Genomic DNA, 20,932 nt, shown 5'->3' with positions numbered 1-20,932 from the left:
CCAGATTAGTAAAATATGCAGATAACTCAAATATTGTACTCTGTCAGTAGCCGAATTCTTCTCCCTCCCAAATTATAGTTAATTAAAGGGAACAAAACAGACTGATTTATTCTCCTCCTTCCCATCCACAGAGATGCTAATGATGAGTAGCTGGAACAGAAGGTATAAGCAATAACAGTGTAGCTAATTTAAAAATTGCATAATCAGACTTTAAATAATTATGAGATGACTATAATAGGACACTTTTCTCAATGTAAAATCCTCCCAAAGTTATAATCTTAGGTTGCATATTTTACTCAACATTGATAGAGGAAAAACCACTGTACCTTTTAAAAACAGGTGATCATATTTCATTTTTATGACATAACTGAAACAGGGATGTATCTTATAATTTATGGACTGTCCTAATTTAATTAGCAGTGAGGGTTTTTTTCCTACTTTAGTGATATATAGAATAACGGTGTATTTTACAATAGATTGGTTTTTTTTTTTTTTCCTGCTTTATCCTCCCCAACCCCCGGGTACACAGTTGTATACCTTAGTTGCAGGTCCTTCTGTTGTGGCATGTGGGACGCCACCTCAACGTGGCCTGACGAGTGGTGCCATGTCCGCGCCCAGGATCCAAACCAGCAAAATCCTGGGCCACCACAGCGGAGCGCGCAAACTTAATCACTCGGCCATGGGGCCGGCCCCTAGGTTGCGTTTTGATTTCATTGAAATGCTGAATATTACAACATGAATTTGGAAATGCAGGTTTTACTTAAAATTTATCTTTTTTTTTTTAATGTCAAATCATGGTGCATTACCATATCTTAATCCTGCATCCATTTATTGATTATTTAGGAATGCTTACCTCTTTATCCATATTTTCATATTCACAAACTCTTTCAATGGAAACTGCATTGGTTTCAATTTCACATGCTTTCCTTACCCAAAAATTCAGTGACTGAGTAATCTGGAGGGAAAAAAATCCCTAAGAGTTTAATGAATGTTCTTTAGTTTTTTTACGTAATACGCATAATACTTTATAAGGTTTCATTTTTCTGAGTTTTCATATATTTTATCTCTTCTGATTATTTAACAACTTTAGAAGTAAGCACATTTATACATATACACTCATATATGTTTCTTTAAGTATACTAAACTCATGAATATCATAAATAATGGTTAATCGGCAGAAGATAGAATGAACACAGTTTGACACATATTAAAGGAGTCCATTCTTGGTGTAAGGAATGATGAATATCAAGATTGATGGGATACGTGTCAAGAAATGTACATCCTAAATGAGAAAAAAAATTGTGCAAAATGTTGCCTTTGGCATTCGTCACTATCTTCCATCAGAAGGAGGATTCTCCTAACTTTCTGACTACCCTTGTCTCCTTTTTTTTTTTCAAACGCTACTCTCTTCTCACCCTATCCCCAAATATAAGTTCTCCAAGGTTGTGATTCAAACCTAATTCTGAAAGTCAAAAAAACCCTGACAGACAATTCAGTTTTTTCTTGAGTTTGGTACTAAACCATTTGATGGTCAACCTGACTTCAGCCGACGTGGGGCTCTTTAAAGTGCTTATTTAACTCTCTTAGGTGTACTTTCACATATTCACTGCAGAACGAGTAGTTCCATTATGGGGTTCTGCCCCAGGCCCTGAATGTGTCTGTGTACCATATTTCCTTTCTAGAAGCCTAAATTCTGAAATCTGAAATGCAACAGGCCTCAAGGGTTTTGGATAAGGGATTAAGGGCATGTACCCAAATCTTCTAGACTTTTCTTTTGAATAACATGGAATTACATTAATCAGTTTAAGGGATTTTCTGTTTTACATAGGGGGCATGAACACACTCATACCACTAGTGCTTTGCCGTGTAATATAAAATAGGGCTTATAGGGAAAAACCTGCAAGCAAAGAAGAAGCAGAGCACACACTCTCCCCAGAGCTTGCATTATCTCCTTGCTTAGACTGGGCAAGCTGGATGGACAGGCCACAGTGGAGAGGGGCCCTACTCCTGTTACCCTCTATAAAGCTACAGGACACTTGCGGGTTACTTAGCAACAGCAGGAGCTTCCTGGTCTGCTAGCACTCAGACTTGGCTAACAGTCTGTTCTTTCTGTGAGCTAACTTAGAACTGCTGAGCCAGGTTCCTGCTAGTAGGAAAAGAGAGAAAGAAACGAGCCTCCAGGGTCATCCAGATTTGTCTCTCATGACTTAGTTAATACAACCTATAATTCAGACAGGCAAAGAAGAAGAGTTTAATTAATTAGATTGTAAGCGTATCACATACCACAAAATCATTATTACTTACATTTAGGGCATAGGATATGGACAAACCAACTATTGCTGAATCTATAGAATCGCCAGCCAGCACAGCAAGCAGTGCAGCGAAGAACACCATTAAGTTGCCAAGAAATTCAAGTCTCACAGACAGCCACCTGGAACAATGGGATGTATTTCTGAACTGAGATGCAAAAGTTTTGGTGCACTTAGCATGAACTCTCCTCTGGGAAATGGAGAAGTAAACATCAAGAGCTGCTTTATTTTTTCCTCACTTACTTAGAACTCAATCAAACACAGGATCATTGCAATGATGATAGATTAAAGGATTCCTCGGCATAAAAATACACTTTACTTTGCAGAACTGTGCTTTAGAACTTAATCAGTATTAAAAATCAAAAGGAAAGAAGACCAGCTAAAATGATGCACTGTTTTAAAATCCTATTGGAAAATCAATTACCTCTCCGATTACATGCTTTGTTATATGATAAAATTAGTCTCTAAAAGTTAAAATGTGCTCCACTACAACTTAATATTTCATTTTTTCTCCTTTACGTGAAATTATAACTTCAAATTCAAAATATTATAAATAATCTATGCCAATAAAATATATTCCACAAACATAAAATACAACATAGAGTCTTATCATTAGTAATTCTAATAGCATCCTATATAACTTTTGAAAAACTTGGGACCTTATATTCATACTTTTTATATGAATATAAATAGATGTAATTTAACTTAAATATATTTTAAATACTAGAAATATTTAAAGCTTTAATCTTTCTTTTTTTTCTTTTTGCTGAGAAAGTTTTACCCTGAGCTAATATCTCTGCCAATCTTCATCCTTTTGCTCAAGGAAGATTTGCCCTGAGTTAACATCTGTGCCAATCTTCCTCTATTTTGTATGTGGGCTGCTGGGCCTCAGCATGGCCACGGAAGAGTGGTGGCGTAGGTCCCCACCTGGGAACCGAACCCAGGTTGCCAAAATGGAGTGCGCCGAACTTAACCACTAAGCTGTGGGGCCAGCCCCTAATCTTTCTCTTTTTTAATTTGATGAAATGCCATTACAAAACAATATTTCTGTTCAGAAGTCAGTGAATAAGATACGTAAGAAGAGACTGGTCCTGGGCCTGGCCCCATGGCCGAGTGGTTAAGTTTGTGTGCTCTGCTTTGGCAGCCCGGGTTCACTGGTTTGGATCTTGGATGTGGACCTAGCACCGCTCATCGAGGCATGCTGAGGTGGTGCCTCATAAAGAAGACCTAGAAGAACCTACAACTAGGATATACAACTATGTACTAGGGGAGCTTTGGGGAGGAAAAAAAAGAAGAGACTGGTCCTGAACTAGATGTATTGATATGACTCACCTGTTTGAAATTACATTATTGTAGAAACAGACCAAATTCTCATTCACCACCTCTTTGTTCTGCTGGATGAACCTCTGTTCATGTGCAAATGCTCTGATGGTGGACACCCCCAATAAAGTCTCACTAAAGTGGGAAATGATGGGAGAGCGAGATGCTCCTGCCAACCGTCGGATCTGCCGAGAGCTTGCCACGTAGTACCTCTAATCAGAAGACAGAAAGAGGCAGTTTGATGGATGTAGCAGAAATTGCTTCAATGGTTTGAAAAAAGGCAGTGGGTTAAAGAGTGGTCCCAAAGTTAAGTCCAAGTCCTAGCTCCCAGTACCTGTGAATGTGGCCTTACTTGGAAATTGGATCTTTGCAGATGTCATTAAGGATCTCAAGATGAGATCATCCTGGATTTAGAGTGGACCCTAAATCCAATGCTGAGTGTCCCTATAAGAGATAGAAAAAGAGAAAACACAGACACAAGGAGAAAGCCATGTGAAGACGAGACTGGAGTGATGTGTCTACAAGTCAAGGAAAATGCCAGGGATTGCCAACAGCCACCAGAAGCTAGGAGAGAAGTATGGAATAGATTCTCCCTCAGCGTGTCCAAAACAAACTGATACTGCTGACATCTTGATTTTGGACTTCTGGTCTCGAGAACTGTGAGAGAATAGATTTCTGTTGTTTCAAGCCACCCAGTTTGTTACAGGAGCCCTAGGAAATGAATATACCCTTATATTCTAGAGAGCACAACTAGAACATAATTGGACAAAATTTCACTTTGATAATGCTCTCAAATGTCTGTTTTGGACACCTACCATAGAAAAAGTTTTGTCATATGTTAAAAATATGATCAGGAAGCTAACCCATTAAACGAAGGAAGCAGACCAACTATATAAACAATAATATTATTGTACCTAAATATAATTACAGAAAAAAAATTTCTTTATTTTTTTCTCTATGAAAAACACCAGTGCAGTCACATTATAATTGGCTACTTCCCCTCTGACTTGGGTTGAGGACAATTGGGATGGGTGGAGACTATGGAGACCTGGAGGGAGCATGCCCTGAGTTAACTGGACCATCATGAACTAGCCCCAGATAATTGCTGGAAATGAAAATCAAACAGGAAATGAAAATCAAGATTTGCCACAATCTTGCAATTTTTTTCAGGAAAATATTTGGGTCTGAAATTTTATGTAAAATCTCTGATTTTAATATGTCTTCATTTTGGTAAAAGCACTGAGCAATCTAAGCAAAAACATATCTGAAGCTACACATAGCCTGTCAGCTTGCAGTGTGCAAGCTCTGCTCTATGCTAATTGCTCTGGAGAATACAAAGGACGATGGCATTCTTGGGTTGCAAGGGGATTTAAGAGACTGTGTAAATCAGGGATTACAGTTTTGGGGTCATGGACCCATCTGAGTAGCTGATTAAGGGTAAGACAACTTCCCCTAGAAAAACATACATATGCATACACACTGAGAACTTTTTGTAACATTTAAATGCATTGCAGAAGCCCTGGAGTCCTTCCATGAAACTGTCCAGAGAGTTTAGTTTAAAAACCGTTGATCTAGATGCTTCTCATACTTTAGTGAAAAGCAGCTGGAGGATTTGTTAAAACACCGACTTCTGGACCCCACCCTGAGAGAGATGCTTTATTTCCCCCAGCTTTATTAAGGTATGACTAACAAGTAAAAATTGCATCTATTCAGTTTGTAAAACATTACTTTCTTTAAGAGGTACAACCAGAGATTCTGATCCAACAGGTCTGGGGTGTGGCCCATGGTTCAGGGACCGGTCTTTGAGTAGCACTGATCTAAAGCAAACCTCTCCTTTTACAGGGGGAAAAAATGAAGCCTAGAAAGGGAAGTGATGTACCAAACACAGGAGTCAGAAAAGTGACTAGAATTCAAGTTCTTGAATCCATACTTAGGGCCCACCCAATCAGTTCCCCGAACAAGAGATGTTTTCTAGACCCTTCTCCACTCCTGGTCATCCTGTTACAGTTTAACAAACACAGGACTATCACATAAAATTTCATTTATGACATGAAGTGTTTTTTGGGTCTTGTTTTAGCAGAGACAATTGATTCTCAATACCATCCCTCATTTTCTAGATTTATTTTTCTTTTGCTATAAGACATAGTGTCTGTCCCAGAGGATTTACAATCTCATTGAGAAGACAATTAGTGGTCTCCTAGAAAAAATAGCCTAGAAACTTAGCAGTATAATAATTCCATAATACCTGGATGAGTAAGATCTCTGAGCTATTTTGCTTGAGAATGCTTCACACAGAAAATGGAATATGACCTAGGCCATGAAGGGAAAGTAAGATCTAGACAGGCAGAGAGAATAGGGAGGACACACGAAATAGGAGGAATAATGACAGCACAGATGTAGAAATGAGAAACTGTTTAACATTCTGGTTTGAGTAGAACTAAACTCCAACATGAAGATAAAAACTTAGGTTTTTCGGAAAGCATTAAATTATAAGAACTGCATCCCTTTGTGTAAAGAGCCTCAAAATATTTTTACATTTAAAACATGTACTAAGAAATTTCATTTTACACTGTAGCCTCATAGTGACATAAGTGTGGAATTAAAATTGGTCGACCACATTTTCACTGGAATGTAAAGATATATAAGTATCATGAAAGAATTGTTCATTTCTTCCAGCAATAGTTTGCTGATGTCTGGGATAGCAGGACGAAAAGGCAGTATCTGTTTCCAACTAACTTTCTGCCAAAATGTAAACAACATGCAGGTTTTGCGGTGGCCATAAAAATGCATGACTTAGTCCTCCTGCTGCAGGGAGCATAGTTGACTGACAGCCCAGCTGATGTCCCTCTGGATCCACTACAATATTAGCGTGGAGGCCACTTTTCCCACAGGTTGCTCCCACCCATTGACTGGGCATGGCAGGGAATACCAAAGTAGCCCCATTCTGGGGACACATGGGAGCATCCAATGGGCATCATTGGTTGTGGACTTCCCATTCGTTCAACTGAACCTTTTATGGAACTGTTTTGTGCTCCAAGACTCTTCTTACCCGATTCTTCTTCCTTCTTCTTCTCCCTCACAGGGATCAAGCTTGCATCACTGTCTGTGCCTCACTCAACTTTCTCCTGCTCCCTCTCCTTTATCTTTTACAGGCATTTCCCCTCATAATTCTCTAGTACATCTAATCCTTTCTTGGAGTCTGCTTCTTGGAGAACCTGGACTAACAGGTGGGTTAAGTGGGTCTGAAACTACATTTGACTGTGAATTTATAAGTTATTAATACACACAAAACCCCATGTACTTACTTGTATAGCGAAATAGAGGAAAACCAAAGGAATAACCCCCAGAATGAAGAGTGGTAAAGCTCCCACAATGACCAAAACCGTTCCGATAACATCCAACGTACAGTTCACCCAGGTCCGCAAGTAGTAATGGAAACGCATATCAATGATAAACATGTCCTGAAAAATTTGATATCAGGTCACTTTATTTTTAACATTTCATTATTTAAAATGAGGGGAAGGAGAAATAGATCATTCAATGTAAAAATAGAAAACACTTACCTAGATGTAACAATCTGATGATTAAATAAGTCTAACTACATGATCTTTGCCCACACCAACCCACATCCATATATTTTTCTCCTGCATTGAACTGTAATAGTTAAGAGGGTGTTCTAGTAACAAGATGCCTATGATCAAGAAATTCACATTTCCCAATGACAACTACACGGCACTTAATTTATATGATCAAAGTCTGACTCTCCTAAAAGAAAAAAGAGTTCCAAACCCAGTAGTTGTGTGTTCAGGGGTATTGGGCTACCATTATTTACTACTTAAAAATTGTAAAACACTCCTGGGGCATTCTTATCCTTTGAGAACATTTCCAACAGCCTTCTTGGGTAGGGGGATCCTAAAACAAAAGAATCTTCATTTACAAAATTAAAAGCTGAAAGATGGAAGTGGATGAAGGGAATGAGAGAAAGACAATGGGAAGGTCATGCATCAGTTCACACTTCGTTGCATCTAACTTAATCAAATCTATGTTTGTGGTATAAGGTATGACCTAAGAGATATCAGAGAACAGGAAGACTGAATCTTAAAGGGATGAACTACTCTGTTTAGGACAAAACTGATACACAGAGTAGAGATGGAATTTTATTAATTCTGTCTTGCTTTGGGATTTCCCTGATTATCTCATATACCAAATAATGTAAGAAAATCATATTCATATGTAACTTCCTGTCTTTAGAACATACTTTCCCATATTCTTATCTGTTTAAGACCCAATCATCTGACATATTCCTGTATAAAAATCACAGTTATTCAGTAGGGTCATAGAGAAATGTCCAGTGAGAGGGATAGAATTCTGGTGATCAAGTTCTTCTGTAAATTTTCAAAGAACAGTGTGTACATTGGTATGATTAAGCGAGATTTAATATTCTATCAAGCATTTATTATGCTAGGTACTTTCATTTATATTTTCATGTTTTATCCTCATTTCCCCCCATAGACACACCATTTTTTTTTACATATGCACATAAATACATTGCCATATTTTAAGGTTATGGACCTGCACTGTCTAACACAGGAACCACTAGCAATACGTGGCTATTGAGCACTTAAAATGTGGCTACCGCAAACTGAGATGCACTGTAAATATGCAATACAAGTCAGTAAAAAAAGAATGTAAAATATTTAGTTAATAATTTTGCATTGATTAGAGTTTGAAATAATGTTTCAGACATTCTGTATTAAATAAAATAAAGATTCTAATTATTTCAACTGTTTCTTTTTACTTTTCTATTGTGGTTACTAAAAAATTTAATGTTACCTATGTGGCCTGCATTATATTTCTATTAGACAGTGCAATTATAATTGCTTAATAGTGAACACAATGGAGAAAACCATATAGATAAGCAGAGACACTCCGGAAATATGCAACCATCCCCCATTCACCATAAACAAGTTGATAGCTATCTTAATAAAATGCTTAAAAATTCAGATATCTCCAAATAGACTTACATTTTATTCCTCCTCTCAGCGTAAATCACTGATTCTCAAACTCAATGTGTATAGGAATTAGAGTTGTAGACATCAAAGCATACATACTTTTTGGGTTCTTTCAGCAATTTGCAAGAGCTATTTTAATTATACGTGTAAGATGTGACTCTGTTATACGTCTATTATAAATGTTCCAAGAATTAGACATAAATTTAACAATGCAATCTATACTAAACACGATCCCATCTTTTTAAGATGATCATTTTTACAATGAGATTATAAGGTACTAAACATGGATCATCATCTTTAAGGCATGTTATTTAATAAGGTACGTCTTTACTTACCTTGGTGAACCGATTGATGATCTGGCCTATGGGATTGGTTTCAAAAAACTGAAGTGGGAGGTGTAGTACATTATCCAACAGCTGAGCATGCAAAGTTCGAGAGGCAGCCAGGGACCCCCTGGTGAGTACATAGGCCCCAGAGCAGACAAAGAGACCTAAACACAAATTGATATCAGCAACACATCAACATCTTAAAGGAATTTTATATTTTAACTCTCAAAAGGTTGCTTATAATCCCATCCAGTTTGTAATGGAAAACTCAAATATCAAACTTAAAATTGTGTGATTGTGGACCAAACTAAGTATAAATGTATATGGTATGCTGAAAATAAATAGAACACTCTGATGGGTGGCCATGCTACCATAGCAGGGCTATCCTCATTCATGGCCATAGGTTCTAGAGAATGCACAGAAGAGATCACTCAGGTTCACAGAATTTTAGCAACCTATTAACTTTATGATGTCCTGTGAATCAATGTGGTAGTCACTGAAGCTGCAAGCCAAATGATTTCACTTCTCCCAGCCCCTAGGTCCATGGGAGAGTTGCACTTTCTGGCCTCCTTGTGACTGATGGAACCACATGAACAGTTCTGAACCATAAGTTGAGGCAGAAACAGTACACGATACTTCCAGGTTAAAGCGTTTAGTTGCTGGTGTCAGACCTGCTGAAGCTCCCATTCCCGTTGTGCAGTGCCTACCAACATTGAAAATGGTGATTGGATTGCTTCTTCAGCTTGGGTCGCTAGAACAAGTAAAGTCCCTTTCCTGACCCACAGTGGGCACATGGTATGAGTGAGGAGTAAACATTTTTTGGTTTGTTCAGCTGCTGAGATTTGGTTGGTGGGAGGGTTTTTCTTGCAAAGGCAGAAAATATAAATAGTAAACATGGAGCTTTGGCGGAAGAGGTTGGAAAACAGTTATTAGCATCTGTTGACTGTTAGCTGCATTTGACAAAATATGACAAGAAAGAGACTCATAAAAGAGCTGTCCAGGTGTGTAAGAAGAAATAAAAGGACAAAGAGATCCCGAACTGGGGAACTTGGAAGGCAGGAAAAAGAAATGTTTCAACACAATGACTGGTTCAAGGATGGATGTGTGACTCAAATTGTTTCAAGGAAAGTAGTTTCATGGATTTCTATGGAAGGAAGTTCTTTGAAAAAGAACATTTCCATCACCACGTGAAGCCTGAGAATTAAGCCAACAAGTAGACCTGATAAAGAGATAGTAGTGGACATTTCATTTGAGCCCTGGGATCAAGTGTGTTTAAAGACTTATGTCTAGACTTCTCAGTTTGGGGAGTCAAATTTCCATGTTTCTTAAGCCAGTCTATTCCTGTGTCTTAGGGGATGCACAATTGCTCCATTGCATTCTAATATACAAAATTGCGAACCAAAGTGTGTTACCAATATGATTCTTTTTCCTTTGTAGGCATAATGTTTAAAATAAAACAAATCAAAATAGTAGACCATGACCACCTTAAATTCTTTTAGGTAGTTCTTTTATATTTTAAATAATATCTCACACTGCTGTTATATGATTTCTCAATCTTAAATATTTTCTACTATTTTCCCATCTCACTCCCCTATATGTCTCTCCTCCTCTTCTAAAAATAGGTTGTTACCTTTTTTCTCAAACAAGTATTCAGTGTTTACATTACTAGTAATCAGATATTATTCAAGAAGTTTATTAAATTTATAAAGCTTATACCACTATTTTTCCATATGCTTAGTTTTCTACACAACAAATACTAATTTATTCCCAAACACTTCAACAGTCAGCAAATCTTTTCTGAATATATTCAGACTCATCAGCTATTTTATTATTTCTTTCATCCTATTTAGTTCCTTTCTCCCTGCAACACAGACTACTCTCTTGAAACCCTCTGTTGTTCTGCTCTAAACTGGAATGGTTGCAGGAAGAGGCATCTGTATCCTTCAGTCATGGAAATGTTCTTAAATATTACGTACTTGATAATTTTCCCTTCCATTTACTGGAAGTCTTTTCATGTGAATGTTGAATTTCCTGGATGATCCCTTTAATTTTTTATCTATCTTTTCCCTCCTCTGTTTTTGATGTTGTACATCTGGGATAATTTCTTCTAATTTATCCTCTCATGCTTGCACAATCTTTTAAAGTTCTTTACATTTTTCAGGAACTTTCTTGTCCTAAGGTTAAACTTATTTCATCACATTCTGCACTTGCTTTGTGGATACAATATTTTGAATAGCTGGAAATACTAATTAGACATTTTTAAAGCTTTTCTTCCATTCCAAATATGAATATTTTAGTTTTGGCCTCTGCTGCTCTATTTTTTGGCTCTTACTTATACTGTTGGCTTGAGTAAAATGCATGACCATCTATCATTATCAGTTTAAACATATATCTCGAGATAAAGACATGGTTAATTAATAGAGGTCCTTGTTGTGGCTTCCTTCTGCATTGCCTACATTAATGTCCCCCAACGTTTCTCTCCTCTGAATGGAAGGGCTTATTTCAAGTTCCACCTAAGCGGGTAGGTGTGACACTGGGAATCTTCGTATGGGGATCCAGACACGTAGGCTGGAGCTTCTCCAAAAGAAACTTAAGGAAGCTTTCTTCTATGTATGTCACACACACTAGAAACCCTAATTTCCTCTTTAGACATCAGCTTTCTACCGTCCATTGCACTGCTACTATGCCAGTTGCTGTATACATTGGCGGTTGAGGTGGTGGGTGTTGCAGGAGAGCTGATGGGCCAGGAGAGCAATGCTCTCGTGAATCACCTTGATCATTTCCATGCAGCTCAATCCTACTCTCTGTACCTGTAACCATGAGTTTAGTGTTTTTCCACAGCTCAACTGAACATCTCTCTCTTCTGTTACAGCTTCTCCAGTATCTTTTCCTGGCTACAGGCTCTTCTACCCTTGATTATCTATCAGTATAATGGCTTATGTAGGAATTTATCACTATGAAAGCCCCCCCAGGGCTTTCCTTTTATATTTACTCACTGTCATTTCAGTGGAATTTTGCAAGGTAAGTAAATGATCCACTCATTCATTTTAAACTAGAAGCAGCAGTGTACTCTTCAAACATTGTACTTTGAAAATAAAGTGCCTATATTTTACACACTGGATTAGAGAATGGAAGTTACTAATAATGAGGGATAAAACACAACAGATTAAGAATAGTCAGAGTGTCCTAGAGATTCTAAAGCAAACAGCTGGGATCCAGGAAAAAATGTTCAGGGCTATTTCATTTTTAGAAAAGGAGGTAAGACCATTATTATTGTTTTAGAATACAAATCTAACATTTTCTGCTTCAGTATTCTAGTTTTGTTTGAATGTTAGCCTTCTATATTATTCATAGCAGGCCTCTGGTATTAACATGTGAAAGTGCCATTTATGTTTTTAGGCTCAGAAAAAAATAAAGAGCTATGATGATGTCAGTGGACACAGCCTGCTCTTGATTGGACCCAATTCCATAAGGCATAGCTCGGATCTACTGAAAAAATCAGAAATTATACATTTTCATTTCTTAGGCTCACGTTACTTATGGATAACTTATTGTTGCATTTAATAATAAGTCTTGAGAGAAGTTTAAATTTTTTAAAATGTAAAAAATTAAAAATGAAAACATTAGAGAAGATTTATCTGTTAACGACTGAAGACTACTCTAAACAAAAATACAATCAGGAAAAAACCTTTTTGATTAAACTGTGCATGACCTGTTGCCTTTGTTAAAAAATACTTACTACTGATAGTTAATCAAAAATAAGACTTTACACAAGTAAAATTGTGAACACTAAGCTCACATACCTTGTCTAGCATAGGAAATGGTATTTGCTCACTTAAAATATTGTTCAAGGGCTACGGAATCTCCCTTAAAGCTGTAACAGGAGCTCCCCAGATTGATTATTCTTTCCCTACCAAGCTCAACTCCTCGCTGCTCTCTGACTTTAGTCCCTTCAATAAAAATCCAGCTTTTTTCATCACTGCGAATTTATTCTTAGTCTGAAAACTAACTCCAATTATGTTACTTCTTTTTCCTCAAATTCTCAGAGTTTTCCATTTGCCTTTCCAACTATCATCTCCAACGGATCTCCAAAAGACTTTCCCACAACTAGTCCCCCTACTGCCCTCGCAGTAACCTGCAGACCACTCAAACTGGCACCCCCAGTCACACCTATATCCCCCGACCCTCCCCATCCCTGTCTTTACTCATGCTTTCTCTTTCCATCTATCACCTTCTCTCCTTCTCTTTGTTCTCAATCTGACAAAATTCAATCCATCATTTTAGGGTCACCTCAAATACCAACTATGCCGTGGAAATTACCTTAATCTGGCAACCAAATCTGGCTTTCCCCTGCTCTGAATCCTCTCAGTGCTTTCTTTTACTACTTTTACAGCACTTATTGCTTGCCACGTAGTTTTAAACTTCACTTACAATGTAGTTTTTAACAGACTCACTTACTGATCTTCCCGTCAATCACAAGCCTCATGCATACAGCGAGTAGCCATGTAGTCAACACTTTTGAGTCCTAAATGACTTAACCAATTAGCCTCATTTTCCTCAGCTATAGCATGGGGATCATAACACCTTCCTAGTTAATTACAGTCCAAATTAAAGGAGAAAAATAAATTATTTAGTGTGCACCATGTAGCTGACACATACAAGTTATGATTTACTCTCTCAAATAGGGTGAATTAAAAACATATCCATTTGAATCCTCCTAAAATAATTGAAAACTATGGCATAGATTTACTTGAAATAAAATGATGCCATATGCTTGCGTTTGAATCAGTTAGGTCAGAAAGAGAAAAGAGAAGCAGGTGGATTCTTTTTTTCTTTACCTTGCATTAATCCCAATAATCCATAGATGTTGAGGTTATTGCTTCTTATTTGCTTCCATTCTGTGAACTCACTCACGTGCTTGGCTTCCTTCGCCCAGGCGCTAAGCCATAGATTCTGCCCAATGCCCACCAAATTCTGCCCTAGGTAAGTGGCCATGCTCAGCCACACCCAGAGCCAGCCGAAGGCTCGGAGGTACTTCAGAATGATTGAGAACTTCACCTAACGGCAAAATTGATATAAAATTAGGTTACTGCACTTAAAATTCAAACAGGCTAGATTTAAATCCGCCTCTGACATTTCCTAAGCTTTGTGATCTTGGTCAGGTCACTAACTCCTCTAACCCTCAGATTACCCAACTGGAAATCGGAATATTAACAGTAGCCACCTTATGAGTACATGTAAAGCGCCAGCACAGTCCTTAGCACTTAAAAATAAATGCTCAAATAATGTTAGTTACTATATTAGTAAATAAGAATACACACAGCTAAAAAACATGCAATCCTGATTAAACACCACTATAATATCCAACAGTTCCATTAAATTTAATTTCTTCAAACTATTATATAGTAACTCTCCTAAGATTCAAGGAAAAATGTATGATATTTATTAAAAATGCAGTGTTATCTTTTATGTTTGAGTGGTTAATAACAAATAACACTAGTTATTCCGGTGCTTACCCCACCAATAGGGATCTTTTCTTTTTTCATTGAGAACTGTTTTCCTTGATCCAATGAGGGCCTGATGAAGCAAGACAACATACATTTTTTAGGCTTTAGATCAACTAAACACTTTTTTAAAGTTATATATTCTCAGCCTTTTTGCTGCTTATTCCTCTCCTTCCTTATCAGCACCCTAACTTTCCCTTATGATAAAATTGTTCCTTTAATCGTCTCAAAGGGAGATTGTTTATTCTCCCATAACCCACATATTTTAGGGCCGGGGCATATTGTCTGATTTTTCACTGCTTCTTCTAGATAATTATCCTTTAAACTTGAGCCCAGTCCCTAGATGGTTTAAGCTAATGCCATCTGGCTGTACCATAATCTGTGCCTTCACATCTACTTGCCTCTGGCTTATCAGAAGACTTAGCATCAGGCTCACTGGTCCTACTTCGTTCTGCCACCATCCTAGGTGATGTCATAGCTTACATGGACAACTGTATTAAACTCGATCTCTTCTCAACTTCATGGCCTTAATACTTCCAGCGTCCTTTATCTGCATTCTACTTTCACAATCAATTTTCATGACCTTAAACCATCAATCTCATTACGTGGAACTAACCCTCTCTGAAGATCCAACTCTAAACACTTCAGTCTCTGGCCATAACCTCTTCTATTTCTAAGTTGTACATTCAATTACTCTCCCTACACTTGGTTTTTATTCCTTCTAACTTCCCAGTTCCCAAATCCAACTTTCTATCATCCTTGCCCTCCAGGATGATCAACGATCCTGGTTTACCTAGGATGTTCCTGGTTTTAGCATTGACTGTCCCACACTCCAGGAAACTCTCAGTCCCAGACAAACCCATACCCTGTCTCTATTCCCTTCATTACCCAGCCTATATTCTGTGATTACCATTTCATCCAATCTGTGGTAATAGGTTGAACTCTCAGGCCCTGCTTTCCTTCCATTAAACTTCCATGTTAGAGCTCACATGTCAGGCTTCGTCACAATTGCTCCCCACCTGTCGAGTGCTGCTTCAAAAAATCATACAGCCTTGCAAACCGGTTCCACTATAAATTAATATCTTCCTTCCACCTGGGCTTTTATTAGTGCCTAGAAATTATTGCCACACTCTCAGAAGGGGGCCTCCCATCCTACTTGATGAGAAAGTAGAAGCAGACAGGGAAGTCAGTCACCAAACCTCTATATTTATCTCCATCTCCACCCAGCCTTTTTTAATTCTCTCCTGTAACAAAGGTAGTTCTCTCCTCAGATCTAAGGATAAACTTGTGACCCAAATCCCGTTTTTTCAAAATATATTTATTTATTATAGTGTTTCCACACTTTCCTGTCAAAAAAGAGTCATTTGACAGTGCTTGCTAAAAATAGAGATTATGAAGGGGCCGGTTTGGTGGCATAGTGGTTAAGTTTGTGTTCTCTGCTTTGGCGGCCTGGGGTTCATGGGTTCGGATCCCAGGTGTGGACCTACATGTCACTCATCAAACCATACTGTGGTGGCATCCCATATACAAAATAGAGGAAGATTGGCTCAACAACAATCTTCCTCAAGCAAAAAGAGGAAGATTGGCGACAGATGTTAGCTCAGTGACAATCTCCCTCACCAAAAAAAAAAAACAAAAAAAAAAACAGATTATGAAATTTCCCCCCTTGAAATCTGTCTTTTTAAACAAATGATCCAAGGGATTCTTATCATAAGGCAAATGTAGAAAATCCTGAATTATTCCCTCTCTTTTCTAATCTCCACCTTCTTCCTTTCTATCGACTTCTTCCCATCAGCCTGCAGAGAACAACACATTCTTCTCATCTTAAAACCAATACCCTCACCACAAAATGATCCCATTCTCAATTCTATGTCCCCCTTCAGTTACCATCCTACTTCTTGTCTTCCTTTTGTAGACGAACATTTTTATGCCAAACCACCTTTTCCTCCTCAAACTTTCTGACACCTGGCAGAAACTGTTTCCATCAATGGTGCTTTGCTGAAATAAGTAAAATACTTAGTGCTGAATGCATAGGATGTTTGAAAATCATTTCACTTAAGTGTCCATGACATTTAACATCATGGACCACCCCCTGTTCAAGGGCCTCTTCCTTTTACTTCCCTCTCACCACAGGTTTGTATTTTCTCCCACCTCTCTGGCCTTCCATTGGTTTCTCTTTGAGTTCCTGTCTCTGTTTTCCTTTGATGGTTACGTGTCCTTAGGCTCAGGTCTAGTCATTCTTTCCTTTGTATGCTCCACACTCTCCTGAGCAATCTCATCCATACCCCACAGTTTCAAGAACCTTCTTCTTTGTGGATGACTCTCAAATTGGTGTCTCTAATCCACATCTCTTCCTTGAGCTCCAGATCCGTACAGTCAAATGTCTACGTTCCATCTACCTCATCTCTTTGTCTCATACACACCCTAAACGGAACCAGTTATTTTCCTACCTTCTCTAAAGCTTTCTCTGGCTTTGAAAAGGGCCAAAACACTTCCTCTGACTCAATCCTGGCACATTTTCAACCAATCACCAAGTAGGGAATACAATTCCTCTGGAGCTGTATTATTGGAGAAATATTTGGAAAATACCCAAATAGCACGAAGAAGAGTAAGTACAGACAAGGAGGGAAAACAGAAGAGGAAGAGAAGCAGGAGAGAGGAAGAACAGATTCATAATCCTACGTTCCAGACACATTCCGTGCTAACACGCTTGTGAATATTGCCATAGTCTTTTCTCTATATGTGTGTGGTATCAAAGTACAAATGCTGCTCGGCAACCAGTCTTTAATTTTTAAAAAATTTTATACATGGTCTTTGTAACTCAATATATGATAAACATCAAATATTATTCTAGAGAAGCATTATATTTTACCATATGGCAACATAGTTCATCATTTTACTACATTAAGATTTATTTAAGAAAACCAATAGTTCTACTAGTTGCAGTTTTTCCTGCTTTAATTATTGCTATAATAATCATTCTTTTTACACATCTCTCATTGTCCCTTGTAGGGACATAGAAGCATGAGGTATACTAAATTCTAAGTTGTTCCATATATCTAATATCAAACTGACCTCTAGAAATACTGAACTAAGATACACACCCTCATCTTTCCATGTGTCCCATTTTATTTCTCAGAATCAGAAATGCCTCATTTGATCAGTCCCATAGTTTATCCCTTCCTGTCTCTGGCACTGGTGTCAAGAAACATTCTGTGGAAGGCTGGCGTACCTGCCTTTTGTAGTACCAGCTTCGCCATCAAAAAAAGATACACTACTTAACAGACACTTTCACTGGAAAAGCTCCTGGTATATGATTTGGGTTAATTACTGTCATCATCCTTCAAGCCTTTGGCATGGCTTCTGTTTGAATAAGCAAATTTAGCATTGATGTCAAGCCAAAAAATTAATTCTTAATGTAGCTGGATATAAAATACTATGAAACCCAACTGTTAAAAGGGAATTAAAACATTCTAATTAGACATAACTAACAAAGACCAATAATTTAGTGGACACTATACAGGAGGGTATTGCTTTTCCAAACTATAATGTTATTTATTCTTTTTCCACAAAAATACTGCATTTGATTCTGAGCACTTCGTTGTGAATAACAGATTTTATTTGAATTTTAAAAGAGCAAATTATTTTATGCTGGTAGAAAAGTTTCGTAATGAGTCTTGTTCTGTCCTTCAGCAAGCCTTGGGAAAGTTGGCACAACACCCACCTGCATATTTTTGTATAAAAGATATAAAATTAACATACTGAAACCATTATCCCTGGACTGAGCATACAGCTGCAAAGTAGGGAGTATGGATGGGAGGATTAAAGTGATTGATAGAGTCTGACATGAAAGCCAGAAGGGGGCAGTCTAGATACTAAAATAACATTCTCAGCTTATTTTATTCAAGGAAGATAGGAATAAATATTTAAGGAAATAAAATAATTAATATATAAATATACATTTAGAACAAAAAATAAAATGTGGACACAGTTCAAATTATTTTAGTCCCTATTAGAAAACTGAGCTAATGTCATAAAATAATTCTAATTCTTAAATTTCAGAGGGAGGGATTCTCAGACGTTATTTGATCCAACACCCTTCCTTTCCATCTCCCTCCTGATGGGCAGTTAGCCTGTTTCCCCCTGAACTATCCCATGAGGAAGACGCGTTGTGTTCTATCTCAATGCATCCCATTGCAGAGACTCTAACTGTTGTAAAGTTTCTGCCTGCTTTTATCTGCCAATCCCTAGTCTATCTTAATTCTGCACTAATTGGAAATGATTGAGTAATTCTAAAAAATAGAAAACTAGATTGAAAAGTCAGGAAAATTTTCTCCGTGTTATGCTACCTTACCAGATAGTAAAGCAGATAAAAAATGAAAGCTAGAATAGGAAATAGCATAAAAAGTAATGAGCTGGGAAATATACAGGAAGTAGTCAAACATGCATATAGTTTGGAAAAATTAAAACAATAGGTATCTGGTCTCTCAACACAAGATAAAAATGATTTAATTACTATAATTAAAAATAAGAAAAGATTGGCATGGTGGGATTCATGGATATCCAACATGTTTTATCACAGTCATCAAAAAAGCAGTCTTGCTGTGATTGACAAGAATATGACTGGGATTGAGGCAGTTTTCCCAACGTACTCGTCACTGAAGAAGAAAGTTTCAGAATGCTGGCTCCAGTCTACTCCTCCGCAACTTGAGAAATGTTTAGAAACCAATTCTGTAAACAAATCTTTATAGGGATTGGGGTTCATTTTTCAAGGATAAATTTCCCCAAAGAAGTTCAAGATACTTCAAGGGGTTCAATTTAGATACTATGACTAACAGTGACTTTATAAATAAGGAAAATTGATTTATTATAGAGGGAAGGGGATAATTAAGCTTACAACAATACTTAGCGATTTTTAAGTTTCAAGATTTTAAGCAAGCTACTTATGGAGTACCTGGTGAGACTATACACAGGTGAAAACTCTCTTTATGATTTAGATGTGTGTAGATCTTACAGCACGTGAATTTCAAAGTCTATTTTAGTGTTTCTGGATTTGCTTTTCCTGGAGACACTCATTTAAATGAAAGGTATTGTAATGGTAAAAAAAAATGGTGGATTAAAGGATTCTTGAGTGTTCATTCAGTCTGTAGTTATTAATTCATCCATTCAACAAATATTTATTGAACACCAGCTTATACGCTATTTAGTGTTTAGTTGAAACTTGCTGTTTAGATGGCAATAGAGGAGTGAACAAATAGACAAAAATTCTTGCTTTTATAAATCTTATAACCTAGATGTGAGAGAAAGACAAAATGAAAGTAAATAAGTTAATTTTCCAGTATGCTGAAAATTAATAAGAATTATAGGAAGAAAAATAAAGCCAGGAAGCTGGTAGGAAGTACTGTGATCTAGGCTAGCTAAACAAGTCTTCATTGATGACGTGACATTTGAGCAAGGACCTACAGAAGGTGGGTCAGCAATCATATGGATATCTGGAAGAAGTATGCTCTAAGGAGTGAGATCAGAAAGTGCAAAGGCCCTGGGGTAGGTACACGCCTGGTTGTTCCAGGAACAGCAAGGAGTCAGCGTTGCTGGAGCAGAGTAGTGAGGGGTGAGCTTTAGGAGGTTCTGAGATCAGAAAGGTTAAACAGGTCCAGGTCCTAAACGGCTTTACAGGTCATTGTAAGGGCTTGGGTTATTACTCTGAGATGTGAATCCTTTGGAGATTTTGGGCAGAAGAGTGACATGATCTGACTTATAATTGTAAAGAAAACCACTCTGGATACTGTGTTGCAAACAGACCGTGCAGGGCAAAGATGGCAGCAGGAAGAACTGTAAGAATACAATTACAGTAATGTAGGTGAGACACGATAGTGATTTGGACAGCTGTGAAAGTGATGGGTTGTGGCTGAATTTTGAAGAGCGCCCATGGAATTTGATGATGGATTGGATATGGAGTAACAGAGAGGTCAAGGGTGATGGCAAGATATTTTTATCTACGCAACTGAAAGAATGGTGTTGCCATTAGCCAAGAAGGTTGCCCGAGGGGCAGGTCTGTGTGTGATGTGGGAAAATCAAGGGTTCTGCTTTGGACATGTAAGTTAGAAGTGTCATCTAGACATCAAAAAGGACGGTCAGCTGGCTGTCCAACTCTGGAGTTCAAAAGACAGGTCGGGTTGGAGATATAAACTTGAAGGCATTAGTGTATACAAAGTATTTAAAGTCATGAGACTGGATGACAACACCACGACAATAAAGAAGAGAAGCAGTCCAAGTTCTTTATGATGAAAGAGGAACGATTTAGTTGACCTATTGAGACAGCTAAATCTGGCATGCACACAGGGCTCCAACCTGCAACATCCACATTATCCACACACCATTAGGAATAGCCAATTCTTTCAAAAAAATAAATTCAAGGTCCGTTCTTTTATTCAAGGTCAAATCTACAAAAGTCTGAGCTA

At 37.7% G+C, this 20,932-nt stretch overlaps 1 protein-coding gene across 3 annotated transcripts in view; it reads right to left on the bottom strand.

Annotated features, from left to right (window-relative positions):
* ABCC13 (ATP binding cassette subfamily C member 13) overlaps positions 1-20,932 on the bottom strand; it is an 82,211-nt gene that overhangs the window by 8,461 nt on the left and 52,818 nt on the right. For 2 of the 3 annotated variants that reach the window (XM_001498520.6, XM_070252279.1), the window contains 7 exons: positions 14,484-14,544; positions 13,806-14,025; positions 8,977-9,131; positions 6,935-7,090; positions 3,642-3,841; positions 2,305-2,431; positions 854-955 (listed from right to left, as the gene is read on the bottom strand). In XM_001498520.6, the coding sequence (XP_001498570.4) occupies positions 854-955; positions 2,305-2,431; positions 3,642-3,841; positions 6,935-7,090; positions 8,977-9,131; positions 13,806-14,025; positions 14,484-14,544 (1,021 nt within the window). The remainder of the gene's footprint in view (positions 1-853; positions 956-2,304; positions 2,432-3,641; positions 3,842-6,934; positions 7,091-8,976; positions 9,132-13,805; positions 14,026-14,483; positions 14,545-20,932) is intronic. The other variant, XM_070252278.1, reaches the window with a different exon arrangement.

This window comes from Equus caballus, chromosome 26, assembly GCF_041296265.1.
Source record: "Equus caballus isolate H_3958 breed thoroughbred chromosome 26, TB-T2T, whole genome shotgun sequence".
In the NCBI taxonomy this organism is placed as follows: Eukaryota; Metazoa; Chordata; class Mammalia; order Perissodactyla; family Equidae; genus Equus; species Equus caballus.
Note: the sequence above shows the minus strand (reverse complement) of the source record. Positions and strands in the feature narration are given on the sequence as shown.